Source organism: Odontesthes bonariensis, chromosome 17 (genome assembly GCF_027942865.1).
Source record: "Odontesthes bonariensis isolate fOdoBon6 chromosome 17, fOdoBon6.hap1, whole genome shotgun sequence".
NCBI lineage: Eukaryota > Metazoa > Chordata > Actinopteri > Atheriniformes > Atherinopsidae > Odontesthes > Odontesthes bonariensis.
In genome coordinates this window covers 25371873-25391458 of record NC_134522.1, presented here as the reverse complement: position 1 = coordinate 25391458, position 19586 = coordinate 25371873, and the positions used below count along the sequence as shown (strand labels likewise).

General features: G+C 40.0%; 1 protein-coding gene across 1 annotated transcript; it reads left to right on the top strand.

Annotated features, from left to right (window-relative positions):
- Nucleotides 1–17227: 17227 nt before the first annotated feature.
- On the top strand, nt 17228–18860 carry LOC142366297 (G-protein coupled receptor 151). The gene has a single exon (XM_075448133.1). The coding sequence runs from the start codon at nt 17403–17405 to the stop codon at nt 18534–18536; it is 1134 nt and encodes a 377-aa protein (XP_075304248.1). The 5' UTR covers nt 17228–17402; the 3' UTR covers nt 18537–18860.
- Nucleotides 18861–19586: the final 726 nt, after the last annotated feature.

The following is a 19586-nucleotide window of genomic DNA, read 5'->3' as shown; positions in this document are numbered from 1 at the left end:
AATCAAATCCCAGCAGTAATTTTCATTAGTTTACTTTTAATATAAGTGATTTGGCCCACTTAAAGGATAAGACCGGTTTTTTGACATTGGGCCCTTGATTTCACATTATAACATGATGTTCTACTCACCCCTGCTTGTTGTTGGTCATTTGGAGCTGTTCCGAAGATATTCGCGAGGCGTCTGGCTTCTCTCTTGAGATATTCGGCCATGAAACGGTTTCCTATGGGCAAGCTTATACAGACACAAACTATGCTGTTTATAATTTATTAATTACTGTACACTAGCACTGATAACGTGGAGGTGCATCGCTTACTTAAAAAAATCCGGGTTACTAATTTTGAATTTTAGCCGAATGAATAAATAGGCAGCAGGTCTGTGGGCTGTCTGTGGTAGTAGCACGACGAGGACGTCAGTAACACCCACTTTACGACAAAAAAATCTAAATTACAATAACCCGGATTTTTTTTAAGTAAGCGACGCACCTCCACGTTATCAGTGCTAATGTACAGTAATTAATAAATTATAAACAGCATAGTTTGTGCCTGTATAAGCTTGCCCATAGGAAACCGTTTCATGGCCGAATATCTCAAGAGAGCAGCCAGACGCCTCTCGAATATCTTCGGAACAGCTCCAAATGTTCAACAACAAGCAGGGGTGAGTAGAACATCATGTTATGATGTGAAATCAAGGGCCCAATGTCAAAAAACCGGTCTTATCCTTTAAAAAAGAAAAAGACAAAAATCTTGTTGTTCACTAGATGTGTAGTATGTTATATGTGAGAGTCATGCTTTGGCCATGGGAAGAGTCATGCTTGCAGCCTGCATGTTTTGCAGAGTAGACCTTTTTCACTCGAAAAAGAAAAAAATATCAGCCAGTTTCACCACTTGTTCTTCTGTTTGCACATACTCAGACAGCCATTCCATCCTAAAAGAACCGCATTTCTTTTTTTACTTTGGCTTGTGTTGCTGGCGCTGCCCGTTCGTTTCGTTTAACTCCTAACTCCGCCGCACTGTTGTTAGCTAGCTAACCTGCAAGGCGCGTATGGGCAGGGCACATATGCAAGCACTATCAATGCTCTGATTGGCTGCATAGCGTAAGTAAACTCGTATCATTGGCTGAACACCTGTCACTCATTGCGTTACATTGAAAAATGGTACAGAAAAACATTACGCCTGGTATTAGATTATTTTATTTTATGCGCTGCATAGATTTTCTTGTGCGCTGAGAATGTGCGAGCAGTGCGCGATTGCGCAGGCGCGCAGCTTAGAGGGAACATTGCTCCACAGCATCCTAGCAGGACAGAGGAGCAACTGCAGTGAGAGGCTCATCTCTCTGCGCTGCAGGACTGAGAGGTTCAGGAGGTCCTTTGTTCCCACAGTCATAAGGCTTTATAACAGTGACTGCTGAGTTCTTCTCAAATTGATTGATTGATTTTTTTTAATTTATTTAGTCATTTATTATTATCATTATTATTAGTTAGTATTTTTATTAGAATTGGTATTATTATTGTTGTTGTTAATATACAATCATTGTAAACATTAATAATTTTTTGAGCTACTTGACTAATTTGAATTTCCCCCATTGGGGGATGAATAAAGTATTTTTCTATTCTATTCTATTAGCTTTAAAGGAGGACTTTAGCTTTGGCCATTGAAAATGATTACCACCAAGGGGCAGAGTTTTACCAGGCAAGGTGTATTTTTCCGTTATGATTTAATTACAATAGGCATCACTGTGCCTAATTGTGACTAATTTCTATCCTATGTAGATGGTACTTTGGTTTCTGGTTTGTATGTCAACAGCGTTACCGTATTCGCTATGGCAACCTATAAGAACTCTCAGAAAGAATGAACAGGGAAAAGATATAGATAGAAATATATGTAAATACACACACACACACACACACACACACACACGCTAAAGAAACTTCTAAAGAAAGTTGGGACAGGGTTATCTTTATCGCTGTGTGGTATCCCCTCTGCTTTTAACAACAGTCTGTAAATGTCTAGGATCTGAGGAGACCAGTTGTTGGACCTTTTTAAGGGGAATGTCGTCCCATTCTTCTCAGATTTCTAGCTGCTCAAGCTGCCTGGTTCTGCTTTGTGATATTTTGTATTTCTTGATGTGCAAAATATTTTCATTAAGTGAAAGGTCTAGACTGCAGGTGGGTCAGTCCACCCACCTGGACTCTTCTATTTAAAAAATCATGCTTTTTAACTTTGTGTTTCTCCATACAGTACCTTAAAGTTGTTTGAAAATGGCCATTTTCATTGTCATTTTCATCACAGAACTCTTTAAACTCACTAGACGTTCAACGTAATCTCAATGTACCATGCTTCTTTTGTAGTTTTTGCTGGAGACTTAGCACCACCCACTGATCATCTTGACAGACCTGCCCTTAAAAACTAACAAAATAGTAGGGTATTGGAAACATGTGTGAATGTGTACGCAATTTATTGTGAAGATGAAGATTATGATGGAAACCAGCTCCTGACTCACTCCTCCATCTTGTGATCCAAAGTTGAAGCAATACACAACGGTTAAGGCTGGCTCGAGTTGGCTTAACTTCAATAGATAGGTCTGCAACACAATGCACAGATATTTCACCGTATTGAGCATTTTTGTATATATTTTAAATTTTTCCCTTTTTGAACAAACAGTATGTTGGGAATGAGGTGTGCAGTAGTGGATGCCCCGAACACAGGCTCAAAGTCAAGAGGTAGAAGGATGAAGAATAAATAAGCTTTACTTCATTAAATCAAAAGTCAAGCAGATGCAAAGGCACATTGTCCAAAAATCAGAAGTCCAACAATACAGAATGCGGCACAGTTGAAATGACTAGACTTAACACAGAGATGAACAAAACACAACGGAAACAGCAATGACCAACGACAGGTGGAAAGAATGAAATGTGGCAAGTTCCCAAAACACACACACAAAAAAAAGTAGCAAGAAGAACAGCAAGAATGAACACAAACCAACAAGGACAATCTGGAAAATGAAGAAAAATCAGAAAAAGTGTACATTCTGTGTAATGACTGATTTTAACCAGGGGGGCATGGCAGGTGAAAAGCAATCAACAGAACTAAAATCAATCAAACATAGGGAGCGAAACTAACACAAATGCATAAAGAATAACAACTTTCCAAATAAACTCAAAGTAAAGCTAATTAAAACTTGGCACATGGATCAACATTTGGCATCTATCAGTTGACTTTTCTTTTTTTTCTTTGCTTTAAAGCCACAGTGATCAGTGCAGCCTAATATAATGTCTTCCAATGTGTTATTCTGCTTATCGTGAAGGTAAAGGGTCTGCAACCGCTTGCACTCACTCCGAAATGTGTTGCAACTGTATTTGCCACAGTGTCACAGTAAATAGTGAAATGGCAATGTTCCTATCATGCCTATCTTTTGTGTGTTGGGCTCGATGTGATTATGAAACTACAAGCATGCATTCTTTTCCAGTGTCTAAACCTCAGTTTGGGATGTCCAACTCAAACCGTATCATTTATCAGGGGAGGAGAAAGTTTAAGAGGATTCTTTTAAAAAGTTGTATCGGATAGATTTAGGATTTTCTCATGAAACTGTTGCATTTTGTGCTTTGGACCAATGTGGGGAAATAGGATGTGCAACTGCCTCACACTTAACACTTTATGACTAAAACTTGGCTATTGGGGGCTCTTCAGAGGAGGGTGAATATTAGACATGAGACTGTCAGGTGATGAGAGACGCAAACACAGATGAAGTAAAGTTGCAAAGGTGATAAATAAACATTCTCCTGACATCTAGGTGGCCAAGAACATGAAATCAATTAAGTTTGCAGGTCAAAAAGACCACCTACTCACAAAGAGCTGCGCAAAATAAGGTTACAAAGGAAATTATTCATGTCTAATAATACCTGTATGTTGGCGAGCTGCAGTGGACTTATGCTAATGTTTTCTCTGCGTCTGTGCCGAACCCCGCCGCTACGTTTGCAGTGAAGAGGATAGGTCAGTCAGCGATCAGCTCAGGCCCAGAGCAACACAATTTTATTTGTAAGGCATGACACGGGGAATGACATTTAACTTGTTATTATTTCCCGGAAAAGATTAATGATAAATTGTCCATTATTTTTCCTTAAAAGTGAACGATAAGACCACAGTCATTTGCCCCAAAGGCTGAGTGCCACCACTATGCAAAATGACAGCCAATTATCAGAGCCTAGTTTGGGATAATGACTTTACAATGAATCTTTTGATTGAAATGTAACTGGGTTGGCCCTGGGCAAAGTGAAAAAAAAAAAAAAAAAGAATAGAAAAGTTACAGACGCAATGAGCACTAAAAAACTGTGTCTCCAGGTCTCTGCCTCTCTCTCCACTCCTCTTTAGAAACAGCTATAGGAGAAGGAAAGGCAGAGACGTGCATATATTGATGAAAAAATTATTAAGTTGCAGAGCGCTTGCAGCAAACATAAATTAGCATATTCAGGGTAAATATGCAGACAATTTACGATAATAAGACCGGATTATTCAATTCAATGAATGTTAAATAGATGAGGAAATGGTATGTGTCTTATCTAGTCAAAGCTTCTATTCATTTTAATCGCCTCCCCATTGAACTCTTCATTTTATTCTCTCTGAGTTATTGTTCCCATTCTAGCCAGTGATGGCACCTATGGGTCTTGGGAGATTTCCACCGGTCACGTGGTTTAAGTGGCATTCACCTCATTCCAGGTGGAAACAGGGAAAGTCGACGTCACCCCGGGGCCAGCATCACGATAAGCCCCTTTTCATTATGCACAGGGCCCGATGCAGAACAAGATTAGCGGGGGCCTTGTGTGCATAAAGGCGAGAACATACAAGTCATCTAGATTAAATAAAAATAGCCTTTTTCCCCCCGTAACACAGAGCATAGAAACAAAACCCATTCCGTCTTTCATGGTGTTCAATAAAACTTTAACTTCAAGCACTTTGACTGTGCGCCTGTGTGTGTGTGTGTGTGTGTGTGTTCTTTTGGACTGCATGCACACTGACTACTATTTCTGCAGGCTTTCCTACTCTTCCACTTGTTTGACAAAGCATCATAAAATGAAAAATTGGGACTAATAATTAATCATCTTACACATACAACAGATTGAATATAAGCATTTAAAGGTCAGGAAGTAGGTGTGTGTGGTCTTGTCAAAATGAAGCGTCGACTATACAAGACTCGGTCACGTTTTCTGATTCTGTTTAGTTTGTTATTTTCCCATGAAAAGACCAAAAATCGACAATGTGTTGTCTCTTAATACTTTATGACGTATAGGACCTGTGACCCTTCAAGTTCCCTCTAAAGACTTTTAACATAGTGGGAGCTTAGGGGGCATCGAGGTAACATACACAAATAATTGCCAGTAGAATTCGTTCATTGGTGGGTTTTGTCGCTGATATGTCAGAGAAGCAAAAATGTAGACAAAACATCGGACAGGAACGCCTTACAGTTACAGTAAGCCAGAAAAAAAGCCTTGATCCGCTGTGATATTAAAATTCAGATTTCCACACCAGTCCTACCCCAAGGCAACAACAGCAGGACAGCTGTGCGTCCCAACAGAACCTACTTAGGAATGGCTCAAAGAACACGACTGAGAGTCTGAGGTGTTCAGCAGGCCGTCAAACCCTCCAGACATCAATCTGGGGGGGTGTGATGGCATCTGTGGGAAGCAAACTCAATCCACCAAGAACCAACAGGACCAAAAGGATCTGTTGCTAATGTCCCGTTTCCTTACACTGGTATATATAGCTGATGCTGTTTCTAAAGAGACAGTACTGCAGAATCTGCTCATAAATTCTCTTTCAATGAGTTATTGTCTTTAATTGTGAGAATGCTTTAAGGCATTCTCACAACTAAGTTCCTGTTTCTCTTTATTATTATTATTCCGCCAGTTTTCGACACCTAACTACTGCTGCATACTTTCAGCTATTTCTACAATTTTGGTATCAAAACATTCAGCTCTTTCAGCAGATTCCTGCTATCATTTTTGGTGTTTTTAACTTTTACACTTTTTAAGATATTCAACTTTTATTCAAATTTTACCATCATTCGAATGAATAGAAACGGCTTTCAGCTCTTCCAAATCATCTTCCTCTTTCCAACTATTTCTGCATGCTTTCAGCTAGAGACACCATTCAAACTTTAAATGGGTCACAAGACTGAACACTTTGCTCTTTCTTGAGTTTTATGAATGAGCACACAGTTGAGTGTGTGCTGATAAGTTTCAAATTTTTCAGTTTTTTCAAACAAATTCCTCTAACTTTCATACGGTTTAACTTAGAGAAACAAATTATACCTTAAAATGTAGGAAAATTTGCCCTCTTTCAGCCAATGTAACTACTAAGGAGCTCACATTTACAGAATTTCAGCTATGAGCCTTGAACCGAGATCAACCTCTCAAATTCTCTGACTAACTCCAATGTTAAGTTTGGTAGTACACAAAAATCACAAAATTCCTTCAACCAATACCATAGCAACCGTTTTTACTGCTAAAATTTAACTATTTTCATCTATTTTAGCATGGTCAGCTATCCCCATTCAGCTTATAAGCATTCTCACTGCTGTTTTGCAGGAACAGCTCTTTCTAGTTATCTTTCCATTTCTCCTTAAAAACATTTGAACCACCAAATTTTCTGTCACTATTTCTGAGTAATTTTTTCCTGTTCCTAACATCAATGTGGAATTTTCATGTATATTATTTAATCTTCTTCCTGTCCCACGATCAAAAATGCAAATTGTCAATAGTGGCCTCATAGTCCTGAATCACTGACATTTGATATAAAGAAAAATACTGCTCCTCTTTCAATGATGATGCAGCAAAAACAGAATCTAACATTCCTACAGCCAGTTAAAGAGGCCCCCTGATCACATGCACGGTGGTCAAAAGACATTACCTCAAAAATTAAAAAAAGAAAAGAAAGAAATTGAGAAAGTAAAAAAACTATCTCTCTTATCGCTAAAGAGAGCAAATTTTTCAAGGGAAACAGTTCATTTAGATTCGCTCCATTTATAAACTGCTTTGAAAATGAATGCAGCGAAGTCTCCATCTAGTGGCTTGAAAGCTGAAAGGCTTTTCCTGTTCATTTATACAAACCATCATCTGCTTGCATCTATCTATGATTCCAGACCCTGATCATTTCGCAAGATCCATCCATCCATCCATTTTCTATACTGCTTAGTCCGTCGGTCGGGTCGCGGGGGGGCGAGAGGCGGGGTACACCCTGAACAGGTCGCCAGTCAATCACAGGGCCACACAGAGACAAACCAGACAAACAACCACACACAAGCTCACACTCACTCCTAAGGACAATTTTAGAGACACAAATTAACCTAACATGCATGTTTTTGGACAGTAGGAGGAAGCCAGAGTACCGGAGAGAACCCACACATACACGGGGGAGAACATGCAAACTCCTCACAGAAAGGCCCCAGCCGGGAGTTGAACCTGGATTTCACAAGATCGTTCTCCTTAAAAAAAATAAAAATAAAAAATAAAAAATAGAACGATAAAAATCTAAAACAAAAAACTCTGGAAGGTTGAGCATTTCAACTTAAAGCACTACGGTTCTAGTAAATTATGGTAATTAACGGGCGTTCGGTGGTATCAACCAACATAAAACATACCTATCTTTGTGTATAACTGTTCCAAGATCTCAAACAAAAAAAAATAATAATTGGGTCAAAAATGATGTGTTGCATTACCGTCCCTCTCTTGTAACACATGGTGGCGCTCTTCTATCAGGGACTCCTCTGGTCGCATACTTGTCACAGTCAAACACAGTCTGTGCGGTTCACTGAAACGAGGCCTTCTATACCCCACAGTATTCAGCCAACAGACAGGGTTGGCAAAAATGGTGTTCCAGCTCATTTGAACAAATGGAGCTGAGGTCAAGATTAGTCAAAGTTCAGGCTCGTACAAGCGTCCGTTTGAGAATCTGTGAATTCTTCTGATAATTCAAAGCGCTCCAGGTTTTCTGATGGTCTTTTGAAGTTTTGCTTTGGACATTGGCTGGTATTTCATTCATTTTCAGTCTAGACCTTGTAACTGACCATTTTCAGAGGGATTTTTTTTGTTCGTTTCTTGAGCCACTTCACTCTGACTTTTGAATCATCGAAGCATAAAAAAGGCACCAAAATCAAAGGATAGCTGTGTCTACACACAGGGACACACAATTAGTTCCCATTTCTTTAGTTGCATTTACAAAATATGCCAAAGATAACACAGTTTAACAAACATAAAATAGTATTTTTGCACCAACAAGGTGATTCCCAAAGACCTATTTGCTGAAATGTGTCGTATCTCTGCATGGGGTGCAGTGTATCCCTAAAAAAAAAATCAGAAACTGAACAAGTAGAAGACAGAAAAAGTGATTTACAGAGGGTGAACAGTTTCTGGAAGTGTTGTCCTTAAGAAATAGGAAAAATCCAGCAAAGACAGGACCTGAGGGATGCATCTGAGCCCCTCGGATGATCCATCTACTGTTCACTGAAGCCTCATCAGAAATGGTCTCCATGATAGGATAGCTGTCACAAAGAGATTCTTAAGGAAATGAAATAGAGAGAAATGAAACAAGAAGTGAACTGAAAGTCAGTTGCAACAGGTCTGATGGAGGGATGAATCCTCCCCAGAGCCCGGACCTCAACATTACTGAAGCAGTGTGGGATCATCTTGGCAGAGAACGGAACAAAAGGCAGCCGAAATCCAAAGAAGAGCTTTGGGATGTCCTTCAAGAAGCCTGGAGAACTATTACTTAAAGAAGTTACAAAAAGCTTGTCTAAGAGGGTTTAGGCTGTGTTGAATAAAGGTGCTCATACCAAATATTGACTTTTAACCTCTTTAGACTTCAACTAAATCTGTTTTTATATTCTGTATTTCCATTTATCTTTGCTCATGTTTCAATAAATTGCTGCACTTATTTGCTGTTTTTCTGCCAGTGTACAAATGAGAGATACATAAGACTGATGCACAGTACTGTAGAAGTATAAAGAAGTGGAAAAATTTAGCACACAGCTGTAATACAATTAACCCCAGATGTATTGAAGTTAAGTTTAGCTGTCACTGTTAAGCCTTGATTGGCCGTGACAGCCGACAGCAGGAGCACAGCAGGTAGCAGCATTGAGCTAACTTTAAAAATAAGCTAGATAAACAACAGCTTTTTCAAAAGCAGGTATCAAACTGGCAGTGTCTTAATGTACATTGAACCTGCCAATGCCTTGTTTGCAAGCCCTCATTCAATATGTCTTTTTATGCATTTATGATTAAAGCCCACGTCTCCATCCGGTCCCCTCCTCCCACACTCACACTATAAAAAAGCCTGACATTAATTATTTGCTATTTTGCAGGCGGGAGTCTGCCCTTTTCCTAAAGGGAGTCATTTATCTCTTTGCATGATGCCTGACTTCAAATTAACAAAACAGTGATGAAGATAATGATGTTTCCTGCAGCTCTTCGCAAGGCTTATGCAGAGAAATTGGATCAGTTAATGAGCTGAAATGAATCTGTTATCCAATGTATATAGGTTTTTTTGCAACCCATGTTGTCCATAGGTTGCCGTGGTAACTTTCCGTTTAGACGTCTAAAGAGCACCTTGGTGTCAGCAGCCGTCAGCTCTGTTTGACGGTGATGATGGTGGGGCTTGAAAGGAGTCAATTTTCATGTATAACTGAGGGGCAATATTAGCAGCAATTTGCTAATCACTTCTCTACTTCTGAGCAATAGCATCAATAACCGTTACCAAGGAGACCCTTCATGTCTCTGAATGAAATGCACTTGTTGTCTTTTACAATGTAAAAGCTTTTCTACATCAAGGGATCTGGGACAGACATCTGCCATGTAACGACCTGCTTTAGAACAGACATCCCTGTGGATGAAAAAGTACTTCGTCTTTGTTTCTCCTCAGGAATATCTCCGAAGGGAACATTACTGGAGTTCATTTAGACCTTTACTCAGCTCTAGGTTTTTGTTCATGTGCTTCCTCTCCTCTCATTCATTTCCTTTTACTGTTATTCTGTCCCTCTCCGGCTCTGTAAAAGCCCTGGGGGATTGTGAAGGATCCGACTCTCACACAATACCGAGCCAGTTGAGGCTTGAGTGGTGGGAGCAGCGATGTGAGGGAAAAAGTCATTGCCATTAGCTTCTTTCAGCTCATTTGGTTTGGGTTGGTTCCCCAGAAAAAGCTTCAATATTGCATTCAAAGATGCTACATGTAGGCACGCACACAATTTAAAAAGGAATCCCTCGTCTATGCAAGACGCCGCTGAAGTGTTGTGCTTCAAAGATAAGACTGCAACCATCGAAAACCCAATAATGTCCTTCACAAATGCTTTTTTTGAATAAAATGTTCACATTATAATAGTTTTCTCTCCATTTAATCCAGTTATGTAACTCATTTATAGCAAGGATACATTAAAGTCCCCCTCTAATAACAATCTGTTTTTTTAACATTGTTTGAATAACCATAGGCCTAAGATGTTTTTTATTTTAGTCTTTTAATATTAATTTTAGAATTTCAAAAATCATTTTGGACAAATACAGCCTTCAATGCCATGGATGAGAAACCAATACTAACTACTTGTGGGGTGGGGCTTTGTAGCTAATTTCAAGCACTGTGAGATATAGATTAATGAGAAGTGAGCACAAACTAGGAGAAGTTGGCACAAATGAGGTGGTAAAGACAGTCCAAGCAATGAGGAGAAGTCACTTGGACTGTTTTGTAAACCTAGCATGTACTATTTTTGACTGTGATAGCATGAGATCAGATTCTGTGAGGCTTTGGGTCTTAGCCAAAGAACTATGACTGAAGCTGATTCACTTTTTTTACAGTGTCTTGTCAAAATTACTATAGAGGATAGAGGTTTGCAGTCGTCAATTTTCAGACAGCTGTTTGGAAAATTTGACCGAAAAGAGGCTGGGTTATGCCACTAAGCTAGCTATATGGTGGGACGCTCTTTTCCAACTGTTTATACGGACGGCAGTGTTAGTGCCATTAGGCACGTCCAATCTGTAAGTTTGTTCTTCTAATGTATTTTCTCTCTGTTCTGATTTTGTTCCTTAGCTCTTTTGCTCCTGAATTTTTTAATTCAAGAGTTTAGTGTCTCAGTATACTGTCAGTGGTGCCACAACTCAGTAGTTACTCACCAAAGTACACTCTAGCAAAAGTGGGTGCCACTTCTCATGTGAAAAGCCATTGAGTATCACACTCAGTTCGTACAAATTAACAGCCCTCATCATTATTAGTTTGATCAGTATTAGTCAGTTATTTGCCAGTTCAAAATGAAATATGTGCACTTTACAATATAAGCAACCAAAGTCTCAGAGCTGAGAACAAGGTTTAGCTACCATTAGCATGATGTTAACGGCTAACATTGCCAAGCCGAAGGCCCTAATGGTCCATTGCTGTTTTTATTACTGTTTTTAATTTTTGTTGAAAGCAGACAAAAGTTATACAATACATTAATGCATTCTCATTTTGATATTTCCACGTGAATATGACTTTGTATAATTTAGCGTCATCTTCCTCTCCTTCATCTGAAAATTGTTCACTTGTTCAAACATGTTGAGTTTAATTACGCCAATATTAGAACTGGTCATGGTGTAGCAGAGTGTCGCTCAGTTAGATTAGACATGACCTCCTGCCATATGATGTTAGGCTGATGAGTGGGCAGAGTCTAATAAGCATATTAATATTCATGGATCCCAATTTACAGGATGAGAAGAGTTGGTTTTTTTTGTCGTACCACAGATGAGTTCTTAGGGCGTTAATAGTTGTTGGAGCGGGACTTTAATACAAGTCTAAGAATCAAATAAAGTCAGTTAACAGCATGCTGACATGGCCACAGTAATAATCCTAACATGTGGACGGTTACCATGTCCAGTACGTTAGCTTAGCAAGTTAGCATTAATCAAATAAACACATAAAACTCAAACTAGTGGGATTCTCTTTAGCTTAGAAGTCAGGGGTCAATAGATCTGCTTGATACATTCTCTGGACCTGATGAAAGCCAGATTAACTTGATCCTGGAAGAGACATTAATAGATAAAGGAACCGTATGTTGTATGTTAGAAAACGTAGATTTAAGCCAATTCTATTTTCAAGGAAAACATGTGAGGATGTGTGTTTTTGTTGTCATGCTTTTATTTTTTGAGTTCTTTCTGTGTTCCCGGGGCTGTGTCAGGGACTTCCTGGCGGTGGCTTTGACGGCTGGTTGTTTGCTCACTCTACTCACCTGTGGTGACTTCTGTGTACTGAGTACTTAGTGCTCCAGTCTACTGCTGTTTTGTTGCCATGCATAATCTCTGATTGTTCAACAGACGTCGCACCTGTTACGGAGTATTCAGCTGTGCTGGAACACTGACCTGCAGCTACCGGTTAGAACTTTGTTTTCTCCTCTTACTGGATACTCACCTTGAAGGACTTTTTGTGTTCCCAGACTTACCTGCGTATCCTTCTGTAGATCCTGAGTTCTCAACCTGAGTCACCTTTTGGACTTCAGCGCCTTTTGTTAACCCTTTGGAATAAATCTGTTTCCTTTACCCTTTGTCTCTGCTCATCACTGGGTTCGACCTGTAAAATCCCTGATAAGTTACAACAAAAGATAACCTTTCACATATCTCATGTAGAATTTTTTTTTAGTGGTCCATCAGTCTCTTAAATTAGCCAATCAAAATTTTCAACTAGAATTCCCTCAACAGCAAGATGAATGATGATTTTATTTCCTGTTTTTCAAATCCCTTATTTCAGCTCTGGACATGGCACAGTTAATCCCAGCACTTTCAGTCATTCATATTTTCATGATGCATGTGCAAAATCAAAATATAAACAGTTTTTTTCGCTGACAACTCATTACTTTAACACTCTTGTCACTTCTTGGTTGGATTTAGGAAATAACATCACTTGCTTCAAATTAGAAATCAAAACCACTTGTTCAGATTAGAATAGAAAATAATCCCAGCTAGGGCTAAAACACTTCATAAACACTATCTTTAACTCTATGTGCAGTTTCTGTAATGACTATGACATATTCTCTGACTCACAGAACTACAGGTCATTTTGGACTGCAGTAGTAAACAACCCATGGTCTTGTATTTGGAAGGACCGTTTCAACTGCAGCTACAAAGGAACTAAAAACCATGACGATTTCTGCTATGCTTGACAATAGGTTTGCGGTTTACTGTATCTTATGGAAAAGTGTTTGGTCTCTACCAATTATGTCTTCCGTGACCTTGATTTTTAAAGGTGCATACACTTGATCAGAACAGCTGCAAGAGTTACCTGCAGGTCATGTGATGGAAATTCTTTTGTATTTTTGCATCAAATTGTCTGGTCAGGGGACAAATTTGTTGGGGTATTTGGATATTGCTATCTATCTATCTATCTATCTATCTATCTATCTATCATGCCAGATAATCTTACTTTACTTGGTGCTGTCACTTTTATCATACTAGGATTTCCATGTAATTGTATATTCCATCTTTTAATATGAAGTACTTTGGGCAGAAGCTCTACATTAAAGATGCTTTTTTTTTTTAATTTTCATAAAGTGAAAATATGTTGCTCCTGGGGGATATCTTAGAAAAAATTTTTTAAAGTTAAAGAAATAGATTTGAGTGTTAACATTCATGTTTCACTGACTTTTCCAGGAGTCTAATTAGTAATAGCTGAAACCTGTTTGTATTCTTGGCCTTACACAGTTCATATCATATCTAACATCCCTGATTACTGCACATGGTGAGGACTGCACCCCTGCTTGTGTTATTATATCATCCCTCTAAATAACACCAGAGCCTTTTTCCTCTGCAATCACACTGTTGGAAGTGATCATTCACCAGATCTGAAGCTCCAGAGTCCCTTGAAAGCCTCTCTATCCACCCATATCTCGCTCTACTTCATGACACCTCACATCTTCCTCACCACATGCTGTGATGGTAGTGCCAGTCTCCTAGCAACCAGCCCTCTTAGAGGAGGTGACAGCGTTTGAGTGGGCACCCTCACCTCTCCACGTTCAACCCCCCCCACCCCCCACCCCCCCCCCCCACCCCACCCCCCACCCCCTCCAAGCACCCCACTACCACCCTCCCCTTCACCATCCGGATGCTCTTCAAGTCAAGTAAACACACCTCACTCTGTGGTGCATTCAGCTTCGTGCTCTTATGTATTGTACAACGTATTAGCCTGATAATTAACCTGAATTTTGTCTGCATTTATTTCTTTTTCTCCCAAAGGAAATACATTTTGAAGATTTGAATCTCTTCTGTTTCTAATGAGGCATACTTCACAGAGAATGTATTAAATGTATGTAATAATATGTCGTATGTTATCTCATTTCCCAATGAATGGAGACTAAAGCATGGATCAATTCTTTATGAATCTGCTATAAGACAATAAAAACAAAGTTAGAGTGTGGGGTTTATTCCTTTGTGATAGGGATGGACTTACAGACTGGATCATGATTAGACTGATAGTGACCTTGTGAAGTGACTTTGGTATCGGCTACAATATGACCAGTTAATTTGGTACATTATCTTAAATATAAATAAGGACATTTATATACTAATTGTATGCAGTGAGTTAATCTGAAGAGCTGGTGTCTGGATCAACAAATCTTCTGAGATGGGGTATCATGATTGTTTTTCGGAGAAACACAAATATGGCAGGTATAATCATTGCTTATTTATTAATTATTAAGCACAAGCTCATTATTTTTCCACAAATCACTGATCCTGCAGCTAACATTTTTTTTTGCTTAAAGCCTGTCATATCTCTAGCTGTTAAAAGTTAAATAATGAAAGTTAGAAGTAAATAGTGAGTGGATTTTTGGACTGGATGAGGGCTTTCCAAAATGATAAATGAGTTTTAAAGACCAGCAAAGATTAGCATCTGAGACTATTGAACATAAAACATATGACAAAGTAAGTGTTAAACAAAAATTCTCAATAAGTATAATGTTCCTCACGGGGAACCCTTCTCCTAGTCCCTCACATATACCAACATACATGAAATGTTACACTGTGTCATTATTTATATGACAAAAAAAAGAAGCAATCTTGGGAAAATGAAGTCGACCCGTACTGCTTCCAAAAGAAATAAGAACGTAAGCAAACAACCAGATGTTGATAATGAAGTGCACTTGATTAACGGCAAGTGTCAGCACCTCTATAAAAGCAGACGTTTTGGCAGTTTGCTGGTCTGGAGCATTCAGGTGTGTGTTAACACAATGCCAAGGAGGAAAGATTTTCCACAGGTGGAAAACATTCAGTTTTCCCAGGAGCAGAAGTCCTAGCAAGTTCACCCAGAGGTCAGACTGTTCAACGCTCAGAGAAACTGCGAAAACAACTAGAGCTAGTGGCATGGCGCGTAGACGTGTAGACGCGTAGAAGCATAGACGCGTGTGTAGAAAGCCCCCGATAGCCCCCAATAACAACAACACGGCAGCTCTGAACTAACAGTGCAATAGTACACGTTCATTCATTCATTGGTCTTAAAGTATTGGTGAAATAAAGACAGATAATGCCTTATTTAGAGGCTGTTTTGTCTATGCCATGTTCTCTCCCGTTATGTGGATATATGCGGACCTCGAGTGATCTAAATATCTTCCGAAGGACACTGACTTTCACCAAATGGTTATCGGTGAGTAGATGAACGTATTTCATGCCAAAAATAAGGTCCAGTTTAAAAAAAAAACTAAATTCCCCTTTAAATGTTAAAGTTTGTGACAGTACAATTAGAAGAAGACTGAACAAGTATGGCTTGTTTGGAAGGGTTGCAGGAGAAAGACTCTTCTCTTTGAAAAGAACATGGCAGCACAGCTTTGTAAAATCACATCTGAACAAACCACAAGACTTCTGGAACAATGTCCTTTGGACAGAGCAGACCAAAGTGGAGACGTTTGGTCATAATGCACAGCAGCACGTTTGGAGAAAAACCAAACACAGCATATCAGCACAAACACCTCACACCAGCTGTCTAACAGGGTGGTGGAGGGCTGATGATCTGGGCTCGTTCTGCAGCCACAGGACCTGGGCACCTGGCATTCATTGAGTCCACCATGAACTCCTCTGGATACCAAAGTATTCTCGAGTCAAATGTGAGGCCACCTGTGTGACAGCTAAATCTTGGTTAAATTTTGGTCATACAGCAGGACTATGATCCCAAACACAGCAGCAAATCTACAACTGAATGTCTGAAAAAGAAAAGAATCAAGGTGTTGCAGTGGTCCAGTCAAAGTCCAGACCTCAGTCTGACTGAGATGCTGAGGTGGGACCTTAAGATTGCTGTGCAGAAACCAATGCTGCAAACCTCAATGAGATGAAGCAAAATAACAGACTGAACCAAAAATCCTCACATAGTGAAGAAGATTGCTTCAAGTTATTGTAGCTAAAGGTGGTTCTACAAGCTGTTGAATCGTGAGGTGCATTTGGTTTTTCACAGGCTGCCTCTGAATTTAGATTACATTTGAAAGTTTTTTTGTTAAATAAATAATGACACAGTATAATATGTTGTGTTGTTGTTCATCTGAAATTGTATTCATTCTGAAGACCTGGTAAGGACCAGCTGATTTATTTTCATGTCCTAATATGCAAAACCTTAGAAATGAAAGAAGATGTACATCATTTTGCACATGGCTGCGAACCCACATGTAAGTACTGCCCTAAATGCCCTAAAAATAGTTGCTATCTTATGCAACAATGGTCATAACACACATAATAAGAGCAACCCTGCCTGACTGGAATAATCTGAGCAAATTTAATATCTTATAAATCCAATGTTGTATTTGAAAAGTTACACATTCTTGCTTTCTCCACAGATTCAAACATAAAGGGCCCAAACTGTAGAATTGGCCCCAAAGCAACAAAAGTGTGGACGCTTTATTAAAAAAAAAAAAAAAAAAAAAAAAAACAGTTTTCAGGTAGGCCTACAGTCTGTCTTATTGGCACCAGGTGAAATAATTGTCGCCCGAGTTTCACGTTACATTTCTATTTTTTTTTGTTGTTGTAAAGAGAATCATCATCAGACTACTTGTTACTTTGACACAGAGCAAAACTTGCTGCACCACCCGTTATCCCCCCTGAGGCTGTGAGTGTAAATCGCACCATGTGGGGCTCACTTTTGGGCAAGGCTGCAGGTTGGAGCCACACTGACGAAGTGACGTGAGTGGTTGACGATGCTAAATGGCAGCACTTGAAATAGCCTCTAACTGGCAGCCTGCTCACACTTGCCGATGCAATCGTGACCCCGTCAGTAGCGTTTCAGCACCACGGCGCGCAGGACAGCTCCTCCGCTCGCTTTTTACTCAAGGATTTTTTTTTCATTTGAGGGAGAAAAGTGACTTTTATTCGCTGACTGAGTTTAATTTAGTATTAAGGGACCTTAATTTTAAAAGTCACAGTAAAAGAGATGGATATTGATCGACCAGCTAATGTGTCCTTTTTTGATTTCGTTGGAGGAGCCCAGCTTCTCCAGTGGGAAGACACCCGGACAGCCGTGACTGTCATCCTGATCGGGATCTGTGTGTCCGGAGCGGTTGGAAATTTGCTCGTTTTGCTGATTTTCATCCGCGACTTCAGAAACGGGAAGGGGTCGGAGGTGAAGGCGCTTCTCGCCTCCCTGGCTTCCACTGACTTGGTGATCCTGTTACTGTGCGCCCCTGTGCGCGCCGTCACCTACTACAAGCAGACCTGGACCTTGGGGAGTTTTGTGTGTCGCACCACGGACTGGTTCCAGCACTCTTGTGTGGTCGCAAAAACTTTAATCCTCGCAGTGACCACCAGAGCCAAGCACACTTTGGTTCCACGCGCGTCCGCGGGGCCCCTCTACAGTCCGACTTGGATCCACGGAGCCCTTGCGTTCGTTTGGATCGTTTCCATGATGTTTCCAATCCCTCAGATGCTTTTCGCCACTTTGGTTCCGCATGGCAGCAGCAGTATTTGCGTCTCCGAAATGCCACTGTGCGCATCTGACTTTATGACTTTGTTCTACAAGATTTATCCAACTGTTACCTTTGTTGTGCCAGTTATCTTTACGCTTGCCTACTACACCAAGACGCTGTACACCGCGGTGAACCATGCACCCAGCCCGCAGCACCAGACCAAGGTTATCCTAGTTTTACTGTGTTTAAGCGGCGCACTCGGGATCATGCTGCTCCCGGAGTGGGGGACATTCACCTGGATCAGACTCGGCTACAGCAAACCTCCCGTGGGGCTGGGGATGTTCGCGCAAGTCCTCCTTTACGCATGCAGCTCTTTGTCACCGGTCATCTTGATGACCATGTACGACGACGTGCGCCAAGGACTGATCGCCATCTGGTTCGTCTCGACCTGCAGAAGCAGGAAGCGCGCGCCCTGCGTAAAGTGTCCAAAAACGGAGGGGAACGGAGCGGAGATCGAGGCGAACGCCGTCGCCAACGCGGTATCTCAGGAGAAGGAGAAGACGTTCCCCGACGTGGAGCACTTTTGGACAGGGCGCAGGAATACGCACGTCGAAGATGAACAGGATCCGGTTCCGTGGGAGAGAGAAGAGAAAATGTTGTAGTGAAACAAGTTGTCAAAGTTTTTGGGTTTTTTGTAGCAGCAGCGTTGAACTTGTTGTCGGCTGGTTTTCTAGTTCGTGACCCACACTGCAAACCCTTGTTGAACGGCTCTTGAGGCCCCTTTGCTGTCGTTTGATTAGATGTAAAATAAACTTATACACTTTAATGTTTTGATATTTCTATTCTTCTGTTTTGAATGTTTAATTTATTTATTTATTCACTGTACTATCTATATCACATCTTTATCATCTGCAGAAGACATTTGTACAAATAACAAACCACTGTGAATATTCTGGACACTCAAGCATCAAGTTGTGATTCTGTATGTGTTATGTCTAACAGTATTAAAACACTCTCATATATCTGAACTGTTGCTGATTTGCTTCTTTTTTTTTTTTTAGAGTATGAACCACTACCTTAATCACGGATAAACTCAACATCCATCAAATCTCTCCATTTAATTGGGAAGGTTCCGAGATTACTGTACCATCAGAGATCATTTCTGCATATTAGATTCACAGCTAATCCAGCATCCTGTTTGAGGTCAGTGATGATATTTTAGGGGAAGCAACATTTTTAAGCCCTTTTAGCAAGTGTGTGAGCTGGTCAGTGTGTACAATATTCTGTCCAGTAATAATCAATAAAGCCTTAACTTTTAGGCATACGTTCCAATTCCTCATTTCAGCACACCACACATAGTATAGATGTAACTAAAGTTGTCATATAAAGGTGGAGTAAAAACTAGGCTGAAATATTTCCTCCCTAAAGAGCAGATGATGATGGAAATGCTCAGGCTAAGTATGTAGTTGTGTAAATGCAGCCTCTTTCCAGAACTATCTTATTTAGAGTCAATCTGAGTTCATAATAGAGGAAAACGCAACCAAAGATGTAATTATGGATTTAGAAATATGTATATTATGTTTTTATATAGGCCAAATTATATAGTTATTTGCATGCATATTTCAGTTTAGTATAATCATATATTTTTTTCTCTTTGTTGAAGTTGGAGCTGAAACGTTTCTCACAGCAGACTTGTTGCTGAGCAACAGTGG

Excerpts from the sequence above, each read along its gene's own strand:
- LOC142366297 (XM_075448133.1), top strand. The coding sequence starts at position 17,403 with ATGGATATTGATCGACCAGCTAATGTGTCCTTTTTTGATTTCGTTGGA.